At 37.2% G+C, this 20032-nt stretch overlaps 1 protein-coding gene across 1 annotated transcript in view; it reads right to left on the bottom strand.

Annotated features, from left to right (window-relative positions):
- Nucleotides 1–20032, bottom strand: part of CKAP5 (cytoskeleton associated protein 5) — a 138362-nt gene that overhangs the window by 20074 nt on the left and 98256 nt on the right. The window contains exons 17-24 of the mRNA XM_037838906.1: nucleotides 17113–17298; nucleotides 16575–16669; nucleotides 14411–14468; nucleotides 14195–14320; nucleotides 13493–13632; nucleotides 13186–13360; nucleotides 12483–12596; nucleotides 11306–11434 (exon numbers count right to left, since the gene is read on the bottom strand). Coding sequence (XP_037694834.1) covers nucleotides 11306–11434; nucleotides 12483–12596; nucleotides 13186–13360; nucleotides 13493–13632; nucleotides 14195–14320; nucleotides 14411–14468; nucleotides 16575–16669; nucleotides 17113–17298 — 1023 coding nt within the window. The remainder of the gene's footprint in view (nucleotides 1–11305; nucleotides 11435–12482; nucleotides 12597–13185; nucleotides 13361–13492; nucleotides 13633–14194; nucleotides 14321–14410; nucleotides 14469–16574; nucleotides 16670–17112; nucleotides 17299–20032) is intronic.

Here is a 20032-nt window from a genome sequence, read left to right as displayed (position 1 = left end):
CTCCCCATACCTTACCCTGACCCAATCCTAGCAACTACTAATCTGCTCCCATTTAAAAAATTTTGTCACGTCAAACATGTTATATAAATGGAATCACATAGTGTAACCTTTTGGGATTGGTTTTTATTGAACAGCATAATTCCCTGCAGATTTGTCATATGTATCAATAGTTTATAATTGTATTGCTGAACATCTATGGTATGGATGTGCAACAGATTGTTTAACCATTCATTTGTTGAAGGACATCTTGGCTGTTTCCAGTTTAGGGCTATTATGAATGCAGCTGTTATAAACATTTGTGTACAGGTTTTTGTGTGGGAATGTTTTCATTTCTCTGGGATAAATGCCCAAGAGTGCAATTACTGGGTAACTGCATGATTATTTTTATAAAGAACTGCCGAACTCTTTTCCAGACTGGCCGTACCATTTTACATTGCCACCAGCCAAGTATGAGCATTCCAGTTTCTCCACATCTCACCAGCATTTGGAGTTATTACTATTTTTTTATTTTAGCAATTCTGGTAGATGTGTAATGTTATCTCGTAGTTTTAATTTGCATAGCCCTGATGGTTAATGATGTTAAACATCTTTCATCTGCTTATTGGCCATCCATATATTCTCTTTACTGAAATGACTTGTTCTAGTTTGCTAAAGCTGCTGGAATGCAAAATACCAGAAATGGATCGGCTTTTATAAACGGGGTTTATTTGGTTACACAGTTACAGTCTTAATGCCATAAAGTGTCCAACGTAAGTCATCAACTATCGGGTACCTCCACTGGAGGATGGCCAATGCTGTCTGGAAAACCTCTGTTAGCTGGAAAGGCATGTGGCTGGCGTCTGCTCCAGAGTTCTGGTTTCAAAATGGCTTTCTCCCAGGATGTTCCTCTCTAGACTGCAGTTTCTCAAAAATGTCACTCTTAGTTGCTCTTGGGGTGTTTTTCCTCTCTTAGCTTCTCCGGAGCAAAAGTCTGCTTTCAACAGCCATCTTCAAACTGTCTCTCATCTGCAGCTCTTCTCTCAGCTCCTGTTCGTTCTTGAAAGTGTACCTCTTGGCTGTAGCAAGCTTGATCCTTCTGTCTGAGCTTATACAGTACTCCAGTAAACTAATCAAGACCCACGCTGAATGGGCGGGGCCACATGTCCATGGAAATTATCCAATGAAAGATCTCGTCCTCAATTGAGTGGTCACAACTCCATGGAAACATCCAATCAAAAGTCTCCAACCCAATCAATGTCAATATGTTTCCTGCCCACACAAGACTGCATCAAAGATAATGGCGTTTTGGGGGACATAATACATCCAAACTGGCACATGCCTGTTCACCTTTTGATCATTTTCTAATTATATATTTTTTTTTACTGTTGAGTATTGAGAGTTGTTTATATATTCTAGACATTAATCCTTCAACGGATAGTTTGAAAATATTTTCTCCTACTCTGTAGGCTCTCTTTTCATCCTCTTGACATGGTCTTTTGTAAAGTAAAAGTTTGTAATTCTGATAAGGTACAATTTATCAATTTTTTCTCTTGTAAATTGTGCTTTGATGTTAAGCCTAAGAATTCTTTACCCAGCTCTAGATCCTGAAGATTTTCTCCTATGTTACAGTTTAAAAGTTTTATAGTTTTATGTTGTACATAAAAGTCCATGACGCATTTTGAGTTAATTTTTGTATAAGGTGTGAGGTTTAGTTGCTGCTCATTTCTTTGTCTATGGATGTCCAATTGCTCCAGATTCATTTACTGAAGAGGCTATCCTTTCTTCATTTTCAACAATTCGTTGATCACATTTGCGTTCTATTTTTGGGTTCTCTCTTCTGTTCTACATATCTATATGTCTTTCCTCCACCAATACCATAGTGTCTTGATTACTACAGACTTATTTACCAGTAAAGTGATTGTTCCTCACTTTTTCTTTCTCAAGATAGTTTTAGCTATTCTAAGGCCTGAGCCTTTTCATATAAATTTTATAATAAGCCTGTCTGTGTCTATAAATACTTTGCTGAAATTTTTATAGGCACTGCATGAAACCTATAGATAAATTTGGCAAGAACTGACATCTCCACGATGTTAAGTCTTCTAACCCATGAACAGAGCCTATCTGTCCATTTACTTAGGTTTTCTTTGCATTCTTTCATCAGCACTTTGTAATTTTCAGCATATATATTCTGTATCTATTTTATTAATTGTATACCTAAGGCTTTCATTTTTTTTTAGCATGACTATAAATGGTATTGTGTTTTCAATTTTGGTTTCTATATATTCATTGTAGCATAAGAAATGCAATTGGTTTGTTTTTTTTTTAATTAACAGATGAATTTTTTTTTAATTCAGTTTTATTGAGATATATTCACATACCATACAATCATCCATGGTATACAATCACTTTTTCACAGTACCATCTTATAGTTGTCCATTCATCACCCCAATCTACTTTTGAACATTTTCCTTACACCAGAAAGAATCAGAATAAAAAATAAAAATAAAAAAAAGAACACCCAAATCACACACCCTCCCCATCCCACCCTATTTTTCATTTAGTTTTTGTTCCCATTTTTCTACTCATCCATCCATACACTGGATAAAGGGAGTGTGTGTGATCCACAGGGTTTTCACAATCACATTGTCACCCCTTGTAAGCTACATTGTCATACAGTCGTCTTCAAGAGTCAAGGCTACCGGGTTGGAGTTTGGTAGTTTCAGGTATTTGCCTTTACCTATTCTAATACATTAAAACCTAAAAAGTGTTATCTATATAGTGCGTAAGAATGTCCACCAGGGTGACCTCTTGACTCTATTTGAAACCTCTCAGACACTGAAGCTTTATTTCATTTCTTTTTTTTTATTAAATTCAGTTTTACTGAAATACATTCACACACCATACAATCATCCATGATATACAATCCACTGTCCACAGTATAACATAGTTTTGCGTTCATCACCACAATCTATCTCTGAACATTTTCCTTACATCAGAAAGAACCAGAACAAGAATAAAAAATAAAAGTGAAAAAAAAAACACCCAAATCATCCCCCCATCCCACCCCATTTGTCCTTTAGTTTTTATCCCCATTCCTCCACTCATCCATACACTCGATAAAGGGGGTATGATCCACAAGGTCTTCACAATCACACTGTCACCCCTTGTAATCTACATTATTATATAATTGTCTTCAGGAGTCCAGACTGCTGGGTTGGAGTTTGGTAGTTTCAGGTATTTACTTCTAGCTATTCCAATACATTAAAGCCTAAGAGGTGTTATCTATATAGTGCATAAGAATGTCCACCAGAGTGACCTCTCGACTCCATTTGGAATCTCTCAGCCACTGAAACTATTTCATCTCATTTTGCATCCCCCTTTTGGTCAAGAAGATGTTCTCAATCCCACGATGCTGGGTCCAGATTCATCCCTGGAAGTCATATCCTGCATTGCCAGGGAGATTTACACCCCTGGGAGTCAGGTCCCACGTAGGGTGGGAGGGCAGCGAGATCACCCACCAAGGTGGCTTAGTTAGAGAGAAAGGGCCACATCTGAGCAACAAAGAGGCTGGGCATAACTTTTCTTTTCTTTTTTTTTTTTCATTTTTATTGAGATTGTTCAGATACCATACAATTATCCAAAGATCCAAAGTGTACAATCACTTGCCCCTGGGTACCCTCATACAGCTGTGCATCCATCACACTTAATTTTTGTTCAATTTTTAGAAACTTTTCATTACTCCAGACAAGAAATAAAGTGAAAGATGAAAAAAGAAAAAAGAAAAGGAAACACTAATCCTCCCCTATCCCTAACCAACCCCCCTCAATTGTTGACTCATAGTATTGATATAGTACATTTGTTACTGTTCATGAAAAAATGTTGAAATACTACTAACTGTAGTATATAGTTTGTAATAGGTATATAGTTCTTCCCTATATGCCCCTCTATTATTAACTTCTAATTGTATTGTCATACATTTGTTCTGGTTCATGGCAGTGATTTCTAGTATTTGTACAGTTGATCATGGACATTGCCCACCATAGGATTCAGTTTTATAAATTCCCATCTTTTGACCTCCAACTTTTCTTCTGGTGACATATATGACTCTGAGCTTCCCCTTTCCACCTCATTCACACACCATTCGGCGCTGTTAGTTATTCTCACGTCTTGCTACCAACACCCCTGTTCATTTCCAAACATTTAAGTTCATCCTAATTGAACATTCTGCTCATACTAAGCAACCACTTCCCATTCTTAAGCCTCGTTCTATATCTTGGTACCTTATATTTCATGTCTATGAGTTTACATATTATAATTAGTTCCTATCAGTGAGACCCTGCAATAATTGTCCTAATGTGTCTGGCTTATTTCACTCAGTATATTGCCCTCGAGGTTTTGTCATCAACCCATTTTTTTTTAATATGGTTTTGTTCACTCACCATACATTCCATCCCAAGTAAATAATCGATGGTTTTCTGCATGGTCATACATTTATGTGTTCACCACCTTCACCACTATCTATATAAGAGCATCTACATTTCTTCCACAAGGCAGGAGGGAGAGTCAAAGAAGGTAGAGAGGCAAAAGAAAGAGGAAAAAAAAAAATGACAGCTAGGAAGCAGCAAAAGGAAAAATAACCTTAAATCAAAGTAGAATAAAGAATCAGACAATACCACCAATGTCAACTGTCTAACATGCCTCCCCTATCCCCCCCTCTTATCTGCATTGACCTTGGTATATCACCTTTGTTACATTAAAGGAAGCATAATACAATGATTCTATTAGTTACAGTCTCTAGTTTATGCTGATTGCATCCCTCCCCCAATGCCTCCCCATCTTTAACACCTTGCAAGGTTGACATTTGCTTCTTCTCCCTCGTAAAAGAACATATTTGTACATTTTATTACAATTGTTGAATACTCTAGATTTCACCAAGTTACACAGTCCCAGTCTTTCTCTCTCCTCCTTTCTTGTGGTGTCTCACATGCTCCCCATCTTCCTCTCTCAACCGTATTCATAGTTACCTTTGTTCAGTGTACTTACATTGTTGTGCTACCATCTCCCAAAATTGTGTTCCAAACCACGCAGTCCTGTCTTCTATCACCCTGTAGTGCTCCCTTTAGTATCTCCTGTAGGACAGGTGTCTTGTTCACAAAGTCTCTCATTGTCTGTTTGTCAGAAAATATTTTGAGCTCTCCCTCATATTTGAAGGACAGCTTTGCTGGATATAGGATTCTTGGTTGGCAGTTTTTCTCTTTCAGTATCTTAAATATATCACACCACTTCCTTCTTGCCTCCATGGTTTCTGCTGAGAGATCTGCACATAGTCTTACTAAGCTTCCTTTGTATGTAATGGATCGCTTTTCTCTTGCTGCTTTCAGGATTCTCTTTGTCTTTGACATTTGATAATCTGATTATTAAGTGTCTTGGCGTAGGCCTCTTCATATCTCTTCTGTTTGGAGTACGCTGCCCTTCTTGGATCTGTAATTTTATGTCTTTCATAAGAGATGGGAAATTTTCATTAATTATTTCCTCTATTATTGCTTCTGCCCCCTTTCCCTTCTCTTCTCCTTCTGGGACACCAATGATACGTACACTATTGTACTTTGTTTCATCCTTGAGTTCCCGGAGACGTTGCTCATATTTTTTCATTCTTTTCTCCATCTGCTCCTTTGCATGAGGCTTTCAGGTATTTTGTTCTCCAGTTCTTGAGTGTTTTCTTCTGCCTCTTGAGATCTGCTGTTGTATATTTCCATTGTGTCTTTCATCTCCTGTGTTGCGCCCTTCATTTCCATAGATTCTACTAGTTGTTTTTTTGAACTTTTGATTTCTGCCGTATATATGCCCAGTGTTTCCTTTACAGCGTCTATCTCTTGCAATATCTTCTCTAAACTTTTTGATTTGATTTAGCATTAGTTGTTTAAATTCCTGTATCTCAGTTGAAGTGTACGTTTGTTCCTCTGACTGGGCCGTAACTTTGTTTTTCTTAGTGTAGGTTGTAATTTTCTGTTGTCTAGGCATGGTTTCCTTGGTTATCCAAATCAGGTTTTCCCAGACCAGAACGGGCTCAGGTCCCAGAGGGAAGAAATATTCAGTATCTGGTTTCCCTGTGGGTGCGTCTTAGAAAATTGCTCTACCCTTTGATGCCTCGGGTCACTGTGCTTTTCTGCCCAGCAGGTGATGCCTGTTAGCCTATAATTCTTGCCTGGTGTGAGGAGGTATGGCCATGTTCCCCCAGGCTCTGGGGTCTGGTTCTGAATGGAAAGGGCCCCACCCCTTTCTTCCTAGAGAAGACAGACCCCCCAGGTGGAGGTCATTAGCATTTCAATGGTCTCTCTCTCTCTGCTTGTGCTGTCTCCACCCTTCGCTGTCACAGCCCTGGAAACTGAAAATGACTGGGGCTTTCTCCACTGAGCCAAAAAAGAAACAGATAGTCCCCTTCAGACCCAGTCCAAGACGACCCTCCTGCTCTCCAAGGTCAGTCGTCACCCAAAGCCTGTCTGTTTTTTGGGGATGCGTACCTGTAGTGAGCAGTTCACACTCGCTACTTAAAACCCCAGTTGGAGCTCAGCTGAGCTATATTCGCTTGCTGGGAGAGAGCTTCTCTCTGGCACCACGAGGCTTTGCAGCTCGGGCTATGGGGGAGGGGGTCTCACGACTTGGATCCGCAGGTTTTACTTACAGATTTTATGCTGTGTTCTCGGGCATTCCTCCCAATTCAGGTTGGTGTATGAGGAGTGGATGGTCTCGTTTGTCCCCCCGCAGTTATTCTGGATTATTTACTAGTAGTTTCTGGTTTTTTGTAGTTGTTCCAGGGGGACTACTTAGCTTCCACTCCTCTCTCTGCCGCCATCTTGCCGGAGTCTAACAGATGAATTTTATTGCATTTTTAAAATCACAAATAGGTCTGGCATCTTGTTGTTTCCGTTGCTGCACAACCCTTAGATCTTATTCATCAGCCTGCTGAACTGTTTCTTTTTTCAGAGACATAGATACCATCCAAAAATTTTCTTATATTCTTGTTTTTAACTATTGTTGCTTGCTGAATCAAAGCAGCTGAATTTGATACAAGTTCAATGTCATTTCCTTCAAGAATTAACTCATCTCTCTGGGATTGGGATACTGAATAGGCTAACCCCTGGCCTCATCCGAACCCTGCGGATATATTTTTTACCCAAGAAATTTCGGATTTCAACTAGAGACCCACTCTCCTGAACAACAATGTTGATGGGGAAGTGAGCACACACAGACCTCATCTTGTACAGAAGCCCAGGGTAACACCCTTGATCATGTTCTGTACATGACTACAGATAGTGCAACTGTAGCCAGCTCTTTTTTATTTCCCCACAATTTGTCAACCTGAAGCCTCTTCCTTTTCTTCTTAAGTAGACTGAGTTCGACATTGATATTATTGAAGTCCCTCTTCAGGGTTCCTCGGGTGCCCTTCACAATAACTGTGTGTCCCTTCAGTGTGATGTTGACATTTTCTGGAATGTTGACAGTCTGGTTGCCGAGAATGGTCTTCATTCTCGCAGTAGATGCGGCAAAGAGAGAACGTGTGCAATTGGTTTTGTATGTTGATTTTGTATCCTGTAACCTTGCTGAATTCATTAGTTCTAGGAATTTGTTAGTAGATTACTTGAGATTTTCTATGTAGACAATCATGATAACTGCAATTAGGGTCAGTTTTATTTATTCCTTTCCAAACTATATGCCTTTCATTTCTTTTTGTTGCCTTACTGTAGAGACTAGAGCTTCCAATATATGGTGAATAAGAGTAGTGGGAGAAGATGGCAGAATGAGAGGCTTCAAGGCTCCTTCCCCTGACAGAAGTTTTGAACAACTAGCAAGAACTGGCAGAAACACCTTTCTCAAAGTTTCAAGAAACAGTTAAAGGACTGCACTTACAGAGTTTAAATCAAGAAAAATGCTACTTAAAAGCAGTAGGATGATCTCATGGTGCCTTGGCTGGCCCCTCCCCCATCTCCACTTGCTTGGTGTGGAGCCAGCTCATGATCCCAGTGTGGAACCCTGGTCCCAGTTCCAGAGGGAACAGAGTAACCTTTGCATACATAATGGAAGCCTCTATGTCTGGCCCAGTCTATCTAGTGGTGGCCCGAGGGACTTGCTGACCCAGAACTTGCCCTGATGAGAAGGCAGTTCACAGGGCTCTCCTACAGAACACTGTGGGACAGCATTCAAGTTGTGCTGCCTGTGGCAAGGGAATGCTGGCTGTAGAACACACATTGCAGTGCCCATGACTGTGAAGAAACTGTTTCTGAGGGAAGAGGGGATATTAGGAACCCAGTAAATGGGGAAATTCCTAAGGCCACATGCATATGACCAAGACAAGACTCAGGGAAGATCAGGGAGGCCCCTACACTTGGGCCTGGAGCTATTCTTTGAACTCAATGTATGGATAAGCCCTGAAGGAGAACACTTGGACAAGTTAATCTGCAAAGACTGGGAAAGGGGTTTCTTTTTTTCCCCTTCATCTTTTACTTTTTTAGCTCCTGGCATTCAAGGCAAGTTCTGCCATTACACCAGCTGTATAAAAGCTTCAAGAACAGAAAACTCATTTAGAGTCTAAATTCCAGCAATAAATTAAATATCAAAATGTCCAGGTTTCAACAGAAGATTACAGAACATACAAAGAAACATGAAGTGATGGCCCAGGAGAATGAGACAACTAAAGCATCAGAAACCATCAATGAGGAAGACTAGAATGGCGGCACACCAAAGACTTTAAAAAAGTGGTCCTAAATATGCTCAAAGAGCTAAAGGAAAATATGGACAAAGAACTAGAGGAAATCAGGAAAATGAAAGATGAATATAAACAGAATATCAGCAGAGAGATGGGAATTACGAAAGGGAACCAAACAGAGCTGAAGTCCATAGTAACAGAAATTAAAAATTCCCTAGAAGGTTTCAACAGCAGATTGGAGGTGGCAGAAGGAATCAGAGACCTTGAAAATAAGACAACTGAAATCACTCAGCATGAGAAGCAGAAGGAATAAAGTATGAAGAAAAGTGAACAGAGCCTGAGGAAACTGTGGTTACCATCGAGCATGCCAATATATAAATCTTGGGAGTCTCAGAAGGAGAAGAAACAGAGACAGGGACAGAGAGAATATTCAAAGAAATGATGGCTGAAAACTTCCCAAATTTAGACAAAGACATGAACATACAATCTGAGATACTCAATGAACTTCAAATAGGATAAACCCAAGAAACCCACACGACACCATGTTATAATCAAACTGTTGAATACCAAAGATAAAGAGAGAATTCTGGAAGTCGTAAGAGAGAAGCAATGTGTCACATACAAGGGAGCTTCAATAAGATTAAGTGCTGCTTTCTCATGGGAAACCATGGAGGTAAGAAGGCAGTAGTATGACATATTTACATGCTGAAAGCAAATAAAAAAATTGCTAACCAAGAATTCTATGTCTGGCAAAACTTTCTTTGAAAAATGAAGGAGAGATTAGGACATTCCCAGAGGAATGAGGGAGTTTGTCACTATTAGACCGGCTCAGCAACAGATGCTAATGAGAGTTCTGCAGCAGGCTGAACGAAAAGTTCAACAAACAATACATGGAGCCACATAAAGAAATAAAGAGTGCCAGTCAGGATAATGACATGGGTAAATATAAATGCCAGTACTATTCTATTTTTTATTTTTAACTCTGTTTTACTTTTCTATAGGAACAAAAAAGCAAATCATAATATGTAGCAAAAAAATCAGTGATTTTGGACTCATAATGTATAAACATGTAATCTGTGACAAGAACTACATAAAGCTGGGGCTCTGAGCTATGCTCAAAGTTTTGCAAGTTTCTGCTATGTAGTCAATACAGTAGGAAGTTTCTGGTCTACTTAAGATATAGAGAAATCAACCAAGTGGGGTATAGGAATGTAGTTTGTGTAGTTGGTATCAACAAAAACAAGATTATTATAGATTTAGGATGTTATATTTAAGTACCATGGCAACTACGAAGAAATATTGGAGAATATGCAAGCTCATAGAGACAGAAATTAAGAGTACAGGACGCCAACACTGGAGAGGGGAAGAAGGAATGGGCCATTAACGTGTAATGGGTGTAGGGTGTCTGTATGGGGATTTGGGAAGGTTTTGGCAATGATAGTTGGTGAGGATACTGCAATATTGTGAATGTGATTAATCCCACTGAATGGGTATGCTTGGGATTGGATGAGATGGGAAAATTCACATTGTATATATGCTCACATTAAAAAAAAAAACAAAAAAACAAAAAACAGAAAGAAAGAAAGAAAAAGCAACTAAAGAGACAACAAGAATTAAATGCAACACATGATCCTGGATGGGATCCAAAAAAGCAGGAGAAAAGGCTCAAAGGGATATTATTGGGATGTATGAAAAAACTGGAATATAGATTATAAGCCTTATATCAATGTTAAATTTCTTGAACTTGATAACTGCAAGGTGATTAGATAAAGTGAATGTCCTTGTTCTTAGGAAATGTACATGGCAGTATTAAGTGTTCAGGGAGCATGAGGTATACCACCTAAACTCAAGTATTCAGAAAATGGATTGACAGATAGGCGGACTGACAGACAGACAGAAAGATCAATGGATAGACAGAATGATGTAGGAAATGTGGCAAAATGTTAAAATTGGTGGATCTGGGTATCTGGAGACTGGTTAGGGGTATGTTAAAGTTCTTTATATGGGGTTTGTATTATTTTGGAACTGGCCTTTAAGTTTGAAAGTATTAAAAAAAAATGGGGGGTATCAAGAGTGGACATCCTTGCATGTTCCTAATCTTAGGAGGAAAGCACCCAGTCTTTCACCATTAAGTATGATTTTCAGTTATAGGCTTTCTGTATATGCTGTTTATCAAATTGAGGTAATTCTCCTGCATTCCTAATTTGCTAAGAATATTTACCATGAATGGGTTGTAGATTTTGTCAAATGTTTATTTAGCATCAACTGATACGATCATATGATTATCTTTTCTAGCCTATTTATCCACCTTGATGTGGTGGATTAACTTGATGGATTTTCAAATATTGAACTCGGTATTTTTATGTTCTCATTAAAACCTCTTGTTTTACCATTTAAGAGTTCAAGAAAAGAGAACATCCCACCTTTAAAAGGCTAGTCATTTAAAAAGTTTATTAAATAAGCACATGTAATGAAAAAAAGCACATGAATACAGGAATTTGGTTTTATTTCATTAACTACTTTATAATGAAACTCATTCTTACCATACATACATATTAGGCAGACCCAAGCCCCTATGAAGGTAAAAGACATGAGCAAAGCACATGATTATACAGTACTAACCTCTTGCCTCAAGAAAGGATTTTCCTTTTTGAGCTCCTCAGAAAGATCTTCTCCCTCCAGCCATTCCTTCATGCCAGTCTGTTCTGCCCAAGCATTCACAGTTGCTAGGGCAGCAGCTCGAACATTGTTCTGAATTGAGAAGAGAATTAGCAAAAATAACAACTATGGCTTGGAGGTGGGGATGAAAAGCTTGTTACTTTGTGACCACTGACAATGGAGGTTTCTTTAAGGTCCACAGGATCATAGTTGGAACCATCTTCTCTGAAACAGAATCTACTTCTATTCAAAGGTAGAAACATAAAACTCCAAATTATAAAGATCCTGAACTCAGTTAATTAGGCAAAAAGTTATCTAGGCATAAACTATCATGTAAGAGGAATAAACTCTAAGGTTTTGTTTCCTGTATGTCTGGGGGCTCATATGCCCATGACTATTTCATAAAGAATGCAATTCTACATTCAGAGACCTCATAAAGGTTAAGATTGAAATTGCTAACAATTCAAACATTTAAGTTATGTTTATATACAACATTTAAGTTATATTAGTTTGTATTCATAGAATGAGATGGATATATTGACATGAAGAATATTAAAATAGACAATTCCTCAAATTAAAATAATTACAAAAAAGTAACTCAAATATTCTAAGGCTAAATATAAAAGGCCTGGAACTGAAAACAGAACTAATTCCAGGACTGTGAATCTAAAAGATGTTACTGAACTACAAGAGCCTACTCTAGTAGTATGTGGAAAACCTATAAAAAAAAGCACATGACCACAAAATTCATGTATTTATTCAACTTCTATTTACACCAATACTTTTTACAATGATGTCATAATCATAGTAGCAACCATTTACTGAATGCATACTATATGATAGGCACAATACAACATACCTTTACATACAGACTTTAATTATGCAAGAATCATATTTCAAAGATAAACTGAGCTGCAGAGAAGATAACTTATCTAAGGGTCACAAAGCTAGTAAGTGATTTATCTGGTCATCCTAATACTGCCTGGGAGATAAAAATCTTCACTGTTTTACCCCTAAAATTCTCTTCTTTAAAAAGCATATAAACTCTTAAATATGCTCTAGGAAAGAGAATTATTTTTAGCCCAAGAATGTGGTTGACCTATTCTAGAATGGAGCTATGGTGAAAAGAGTTTAAGTTTACCTTGCTATCTCCAAGGACTGTGATGACAGGGATACCCAAGTTCTTCACATGTTGCCTGATGTTTGGGCCCATGGCTACTGCCATTTGCTGGAGGATATTCAATGTCTGTTGCACCTGAGTAGAAAAAGCAAACACTTTATGTTCAAACCATGAGTGAGATCTGCTCAAAGTTTTGCAAATTTCTGCTATATAGTCAATACAGTAGGAAGTTTCTGGTCTACTTAAGATACAGAGAAATCAACTTGTTATGATGCTATTCTAATTGGCTTAGTAATAATTTTTAGGCCATGACCTCTTCTTTTATCCATTCCTAAGACCAAATTACTAGAATTTTAGACTACTGATTACACTGCTTTATAATTTTATGATAAGGTAAGACCTAGTTTAAGAAAACCCTGACTCAAAAATCCAAATTTAAAAGTTATAAATTAAGCATATTTACGTGTATTATAAGAGGTTTTATATAAAGATATTTAATATTGGATTCCTATAAAAAGCAAATTCTGAGATTTATGAAAATTTTATTAATAAATCTGCTTTCCACAAACATATCTTGAATCACACTTAAGGAATTAAAGGAAGCTATTTCTAGTTTAAAGCAAATAAAGTGACCATTCATTTTTTGCTAGTGAAAGTTGTACTGAAAAAGAACCTCTAGAAAATAAATAAATAAATAAAAAGAACAGGCATATGCTCCACATACCAAGATTTTATTTGAATCATTGAGCCGACCCTTCAAGGCAGTTGGAAGTTCACCTATATTTGGTTGGATAAATTTTGCTTCATTGATAATGCCTGCTACTTCATCTAAGCCTTCTTTCCGGATCTTCCAATTCTTGTCACCAATCTTAGACACCAACTCTGAAGTGATTTTATCACTGAAAAACAGCAGAAGACAGAACCCTTAATTCCAGATCCCTAAAAGAATAATGATGTCATAGAAGTACCCTTGACTGAGTTCACAGAGGAGACACCATTAAGAATAAACCAATTCACAGATCAAAACCTACCTGATCTCTGTCCTTGGCAAAAGATCAACAACATCACTGCCCCCTTCATCTGGCTCATCTCCGTCTTCTCCTTCATCTGTACCATTTGTGCTGTGCTTGGAAATCCCTCTAGTTGGAGCAGGTGGGCTTTGTCCTTGCATCTACACATAAGCAAACAAAGGTAATTAAACTAATGAAGGATGTGGGAATAAACAAATTAGAGGGAACAGTGCCTGTGTCAAAATTCCAAATTTATTCATAATACTTAATATTCATATAGTAGACATTTTAATCCCTACCCAGGTTCCAATTTTGAGACCACATGGCAAAGGTATTTTTATACAAACATATTAAAATCTAACTTCTCAACCATGAAGCTGTTTTTTGACTTGCATGCCCAAGACAAGAAACCAAGTCTGTGAATACTCAGCAGCAATTTCAGTTAGAAAGGTTATTCAAGGAGGGCCAAGTTTTTTAATGTTAAATTTTAAGAAATGTTTTCTTACTATACTTTTTGAATAAGTAATATATTCACAATGCTTGAAATTTCAAAGGATCAAAAAGACATAAAGATGAAAATCTCCTCTCCTACCCAGTTCTCTTCCTCATAGGCAAAGTCATATATATATTCTTTATTCCAAAGTGTTAGAAGTTTAAATTTAACCAATTAATATGAGCATTCTTGAGTCTACCAATAAATTATATCATTTGTAGAATCCTTACCTTTTCAAATTCTGCATCTATTTGGGATAGGAGGGCAGGTTTCTCATCCTCAAAGAACATTCGCAAAGAGGGACCAACATACAGATACATTACACCAAGCAGGGTGATGGCAGAGGTCCTCACAGCCTGCCAGACAAAAACAAAAAGAACTTTCCATGTCAGAACAGAACCACAAAAATGGCTATAATGCTGCTACATATGCTGGCATATACTCACTGGGTTTGTTGCAGCAAGAGCTGTCTTCACATTGCTAATGAAAGCTTTGACATTCAACCTGGAAGAAATATCATTTAGAATTATAAACAAACAAACAAATGAAATCTTCAAAATACTCAAAAGTTTTAGAAAGCCAGAGTCTATGACTAGCTACCTTTGGATGTCCTGGGTTTCATCTATTCTCTTTCTACACTCACTTTCAAGTGAACTTTAAACACCATCTACCATGTCAATTGCTCCTAAATCCAGTCTAGACCTCTCTCCTGACACCAAATTCATATATCCAACTGGCTTTGTGACATCTCTATTTTTACGTTTAGCAGACATCCTACACCTAACATGTCAAAAACCAGACTCCTGATTGTCTACAACTACCCCCAAAACCTGTTTTTCCTACAGTCTGTCCTACTTCAGTTGAGTCACATCACTCTTCTAGCTGCTCAGGCCACCATGACTCCTCAAAGTCATTCTTGACTCCTCTCTTCTTTTAAATTCAGTATCTTCTTCAGCTCTACTTTAAAAATCTATCCCAAGTCCTAATACTTCCATCTCTACAGACTATGTCCAAGTCACTACAGTCTCTCAACAGGATTATTCCAATAGCCTATGAACTTGTCTCTCTGCTTCTGCCCTTGATTGCCACTATCTGTTCTCTCTGATGATAGTCAAAAACATCCTGTTACTCTTCTGCTCAAAACTCTCGAACGGTTTCCCAACTTAAACATTTATGAGGCCCTGCATAACTCAGCACCCTGTTCTTCCTCCAATCTCATCTCTTACTACTCCCCAACCCCCTTACTCATTTCACTCCAGTTATATTGGCCTCCTTGCTATTTCTGAATATATTATGTGTGATTCTACCTTAGGGCTCTTGCACTTGCTGTTCCCTTGATCTAGAATGCTCTTCTCCCATGGTCTATAGGTTTCTGCTCAAACGTCATTTTTTTTTTTCAGGAAGGACTCTTATTAACCTACAGAAAATAACACCACCCCAACCTCTCCAGGATGACGCTACCCAGTTTCTTATCCTGCTTTATTTTTATTCCATTGTTCTTATACCTCTTGATATATTTTGCTGCTTACTGACCATCTTTTATTAGTCAAATATAAATCCCATGAAGGCAGGAATTTTTTCCATGATAAATTCCCAGGGCCCAGAACAAAAGATTGGAAATTGTAAGTGTTCAATAAGTAGTTGTTAAATGAATGAGCAAATGAAAGATCATGGATGAATGAAACAAGAGGAAAATATTTACCTGGCTTTTATGTCATGTTACAAGATTAGTTTAACATCAAAAACTGTACAATTCAGAAGGGATTATATCAATACCATCAACTATGGCAGGACACCAGAGTAGTAACAGAACAAACAATTCCTCGCATTACTTGAATGATAGCTCCTAGTGTTTCTTCAACTGGTAGAACTCAGAACTCTATTTTGCAGGATATTAAGAAGTATGTTGTGAAAAACAGCATGGCACAGAAAAAGGCAGCATAGTGTAGTCGTTAAGAATATTCTCTCTTGAAAACAAAATGCCTGGATTCAAATCTTTGCCACTTCCTAGCTGTGACTTGGGCAGAATACTTAGGTTTCTGTGTTTTTTTAGTTTCCTTAATTATAAGAAGGGATAATAACAATTCCACACGCATGGTTGTGAGTTAAATCAAATGAATTATTTGTAAATTGCTTAGAAAAGTGCCTTGCATGAAGTAATATAAAATTTCCTTAAAAAAAAAAATAAACAAACAAATGTGTTCTTTATGAAAATAAGTTTGGGAAAGAGTGGTTAAACAAAGTCAAATGAGTTTATTTCAGGATCTCTCAAATCCTTTAATTTACCAATATGCACTGTAGGTCTCTAAACAGAAAGATACATAGTAATTTTCAAATGTATTTAACTAGAAACTGTTGGAATTGGCTTTTCTGTTGGACACCGATCAACATTCCAGGAAAAATAACTTAGAGAATTCTGTAAGTGGATATCAAATGCAGGAATAGAAGTAAAGATAGACTTTGGAAATCTAAAGGGCTTTTGTTTTATGTAAATTAGCACTCTAACTCTGGTTTCTCAAAAAACAAATAGAAATAGCTATGACAAATATTATAATCATCAATTAGAGGCTGGCAAAACATTCATTTTTACTTGATTTCTCTGTGACTTACCCAGAAAATCCAAATTCTTTTATCGCATTTGATAGCCAATTCAGAGTTTCTGACTGATTCTTGGGATTCTTCTGTGAGAAAGCCATTGACATAACCTGGAACAGGGGGAAAAACAACAGACTGATGCTTTCTTTCATATTTCTCATTGAAATATATATATGGCACGATAATAAGGCAAACGGTTTTTCTGATGCTAAAACAAATGCTGAAAATGCCTTAGATATATATTTATCTTACACAAGAAAATGAGGTAAGTGAAAATAGTATTAAAAGCAATCTGAACTGTTTACATCTTTATCAGTGATCTCTGTTGTACCGTCTAAAGATAAAATTACTCTCCTTTTTAATAGACTATTCTTGATTAAGGTAAATTTTTAATTATCAGGCAATAGTTTGTTATTAAAGGCAACAATAAAAATGCAGCATCAAAAGGGTTTTACTCCAGAAGATAAAAACTAAAATTTAATTAGTAAGCCTGAAATTACAAATTTGGGAGACAATGAGGAAACTTGGGGAAGGAAAGGTTTATATTACTGACCTGTTCAGCTGTCCAAGGCAACATACAAGCTTCGGCTATTGCTGTCATAGCTTCTTTTGCATTGTTCCCACACTTCACATCTCCAATCTTGTCTACAAGGCCATCTAATACAATCTGAGCTGAAGTTTTGGAAAAATTTCCCTTCTGGGCCATCACAGCAACTACATGGAGCTTCATCTGCATCACCTGAATAAAGACAAGCATCATAAAGTTATGAGTAAGCCAAAGAGAATTACTTATTTACTTATTTTTATAGTAGCTTAAAGATGTAACACAGAGACAGCTGTGAACATAACCAAACTAAAATCAGAATTTTAAACAAAGCAGAATTTTTATCCTTTAGTTGTTATCACTTACCAATTAAAGTAGCGAATTGACAGTGAAGAGAGAAACAAACCAAACCACTCAATAATGCTTCAAAATATTAACAAGCAATGTTTATCATGTGGAAAGTTTATGAATTGAGAAAGCTGATTTCAATATTCTCCTCCTTATGTTTATTTGTATTTGGTACTGGATACATATCCTGAGATACTTATGACCATAATAGCTCATTACAAAAAACTATAACCCTCATGCATCCACACACAACAGAACTTGGGAAAATTAAGAGGACTTGCAGGTTTTTAAATGGAAGCAAGGAAGAAGTTGTGGTAAACAATTTAAAAACATAAATAGCATGGTGGACTTACGGCCTCTTTACTCATAAATATTTCTATTTCGACTTTACTTTGTTAAGCTACTATAAATTCCATCAACTACAGATCCATTTAGATAATAAGCAACCTCTTTCAAAATTTAATTATTCTGGGAGGGAGTTATGCAATGGTGAAGCAAACATCTACAAAATCTTCTCCTCCATAAAAGCAATGAAAACAGTGGCAATAATAATCAAAATCAATTTTTTTCAGAACACTGGAAATTAACCTAAGGTTTACAAGAATAAAAAAGAGCATTTAAAGAAAAACTGCTGAATCTTTCTTTGTAAGGAGAGCAGTGAGCTTTGTGGTAATTTAACTTGGCCTATTCCCAACCCTGTCCCCTTCTGTGACACCGGTTTGGATGTATTATGTCCCCCAAAATGCCATGTTCTTTAATGCAATACTGTGGGGGCAGACATATCAATGTTGATTAGGTTGGAGTCTTTGGATCAGGTTGTTTCTATGGAGATATGACCCCACCGATTCAACATGGGTCTTGATTTAATCACTGGAGTACTTTAAAAGAGAGCCACACAGGCCCCAGACGTCTGCTGACGCTGATGCTTAGACATGTTTGGCATTGCGGACCCCTGATGTCAGCTACAGCCAAGAGAGACATTTTGAAGATGGCCATTGAATGTAGACTTTTGCTACTCCAGAGTTTGCCTGGGAGAAACTATGAGAATACTCCCAGACGCCTAGAGAGAAATGTCCTGGGAAAAAGCCATTTTGAAACACAACCTCGGAGCAAAAGAAGATGTTAGCCATGTGCCTTCCCATCTAACAGAGGTATTCCAGACACCATTGGTCATTCTTCTGTGAAGGTACCCTGTTGTTGACGCCTTAGCTTGGACACTTTTATGGCCTTACGACTGTAACTTTGTAACTAAATCAACCCCCTTTAAAAAGCCAATCCATTTCTGGTATTTTGCATAACGGCTGCATTAGCAAACCGCAACACCTTCATAGCAGCTATGAAAACCAGCAGCCTTGCAACCAGGGTAGCTGTGAAAATCTGCAGCTGTGCAGTCACTGGAGTGGGGTAGACTAGGTTTGGAGGTCCTCAAAAAGTCTCAACCCCAGAGCACTGTCACTACTTGACTTGTCTGGCAGCACCCTGCAAAGCCCAATTTGTAAGACCTCTTCCTACTTTACCTGACTTGGACTAATGTAGTTAGAAAACACCCATCTGCAATGTTTCAAAAACAATCTACAATGACTGTTTAACATTGCAGCTGCCTGAGGCTATAATACCAGTTGGGGCAAGCAAGAGCTTGGCAAAAAACTTAGAAGGAAGATAATGAGATTTTAAAAAATTAAAAGGAAGAGGAATAAGATTTCTAGAGGGGGTTTTGAGAGTCTAGAAGGCATGTGCACATGAGGCTGCACACATGCCCAGGAAACACCTGAAAGGGCCCTAAACAGTAACATGAATCCACACAAAAATAAGGAATATTGGTAAAGGGATTTTTGTTTGTAACTCTTTTTTTCTCCTATCTGCTAAAAAAAACAAAACCTGCATAAAGCAGTAATTATAAAACTCTGCTGATGGGCTTATAATGTATAAAGATATAATTTGTATGACAATCATAGCAAAAAAGGAGGAAAAAAAGGAGTTACATTGGAGCAAAGTTTTTGTATACTACAGAAATTAAATTATATTTAGATTGTTACAGATTAAGATTCAACTGAAATCCTAAGAAAATAAAAACATATGTAACGAAGTAAATGACAAAGGAATTAAAATGACAACCAGAAAATATTTAACACAAGAGAAGGCAATAATAGAGTTACAGAGGAATAAACAAGACATAAGATATATAGAAAACAAACAGCAAAATGGCAGACATAAACTCTACCTTATCAGTAATTACATTAAATGTAAATGTATTAAACACCCCAATTTAAAAAGATTGGCAGAATGGACAACAAAACACAATATAACTAAATATTTTCTGCAAAAAAAAAAAAAAAAAATTAGATTCAAAGACACTAAAAGCTTGAAAGTATAAGGATTAAAAAAGATAACTGAAAAATGTGCTGAAATGGCTATACTAGTATCAGATCAAATAGATCTGACGACAAAAATTGTTACTAGAGACAAAGAAGGCTTTTATAATGATAAAAGGGTCTATCCATCAAATATGAACATATATGCACTGAGCAACAGAGCCCCCAAAATGAAGCAAAACTGTCAGAATTGATGGCAAAAAAACAAG

The sequence above is a fragment of the Choloepus didactylus genome, chromosome 6 (assembly GCF_015220235.1).
Source record: "Choloepus didactylus isolate mChoDid1 chromosome 6, mChoDid1.pri, whole genome shotgun sequence".
NCBI classification, from domain to species: domain Eukaryota; kingdom Metazoa; phylum Chordata; class Mammalia; order Pilosa; family Megalonychidae; genus Choloepus; species Choloepus didactylus.
Note: the sequence above shows the minus strand (reverse complement) of the source record. Positions and strands in the feature narration are given on the sequence as shown.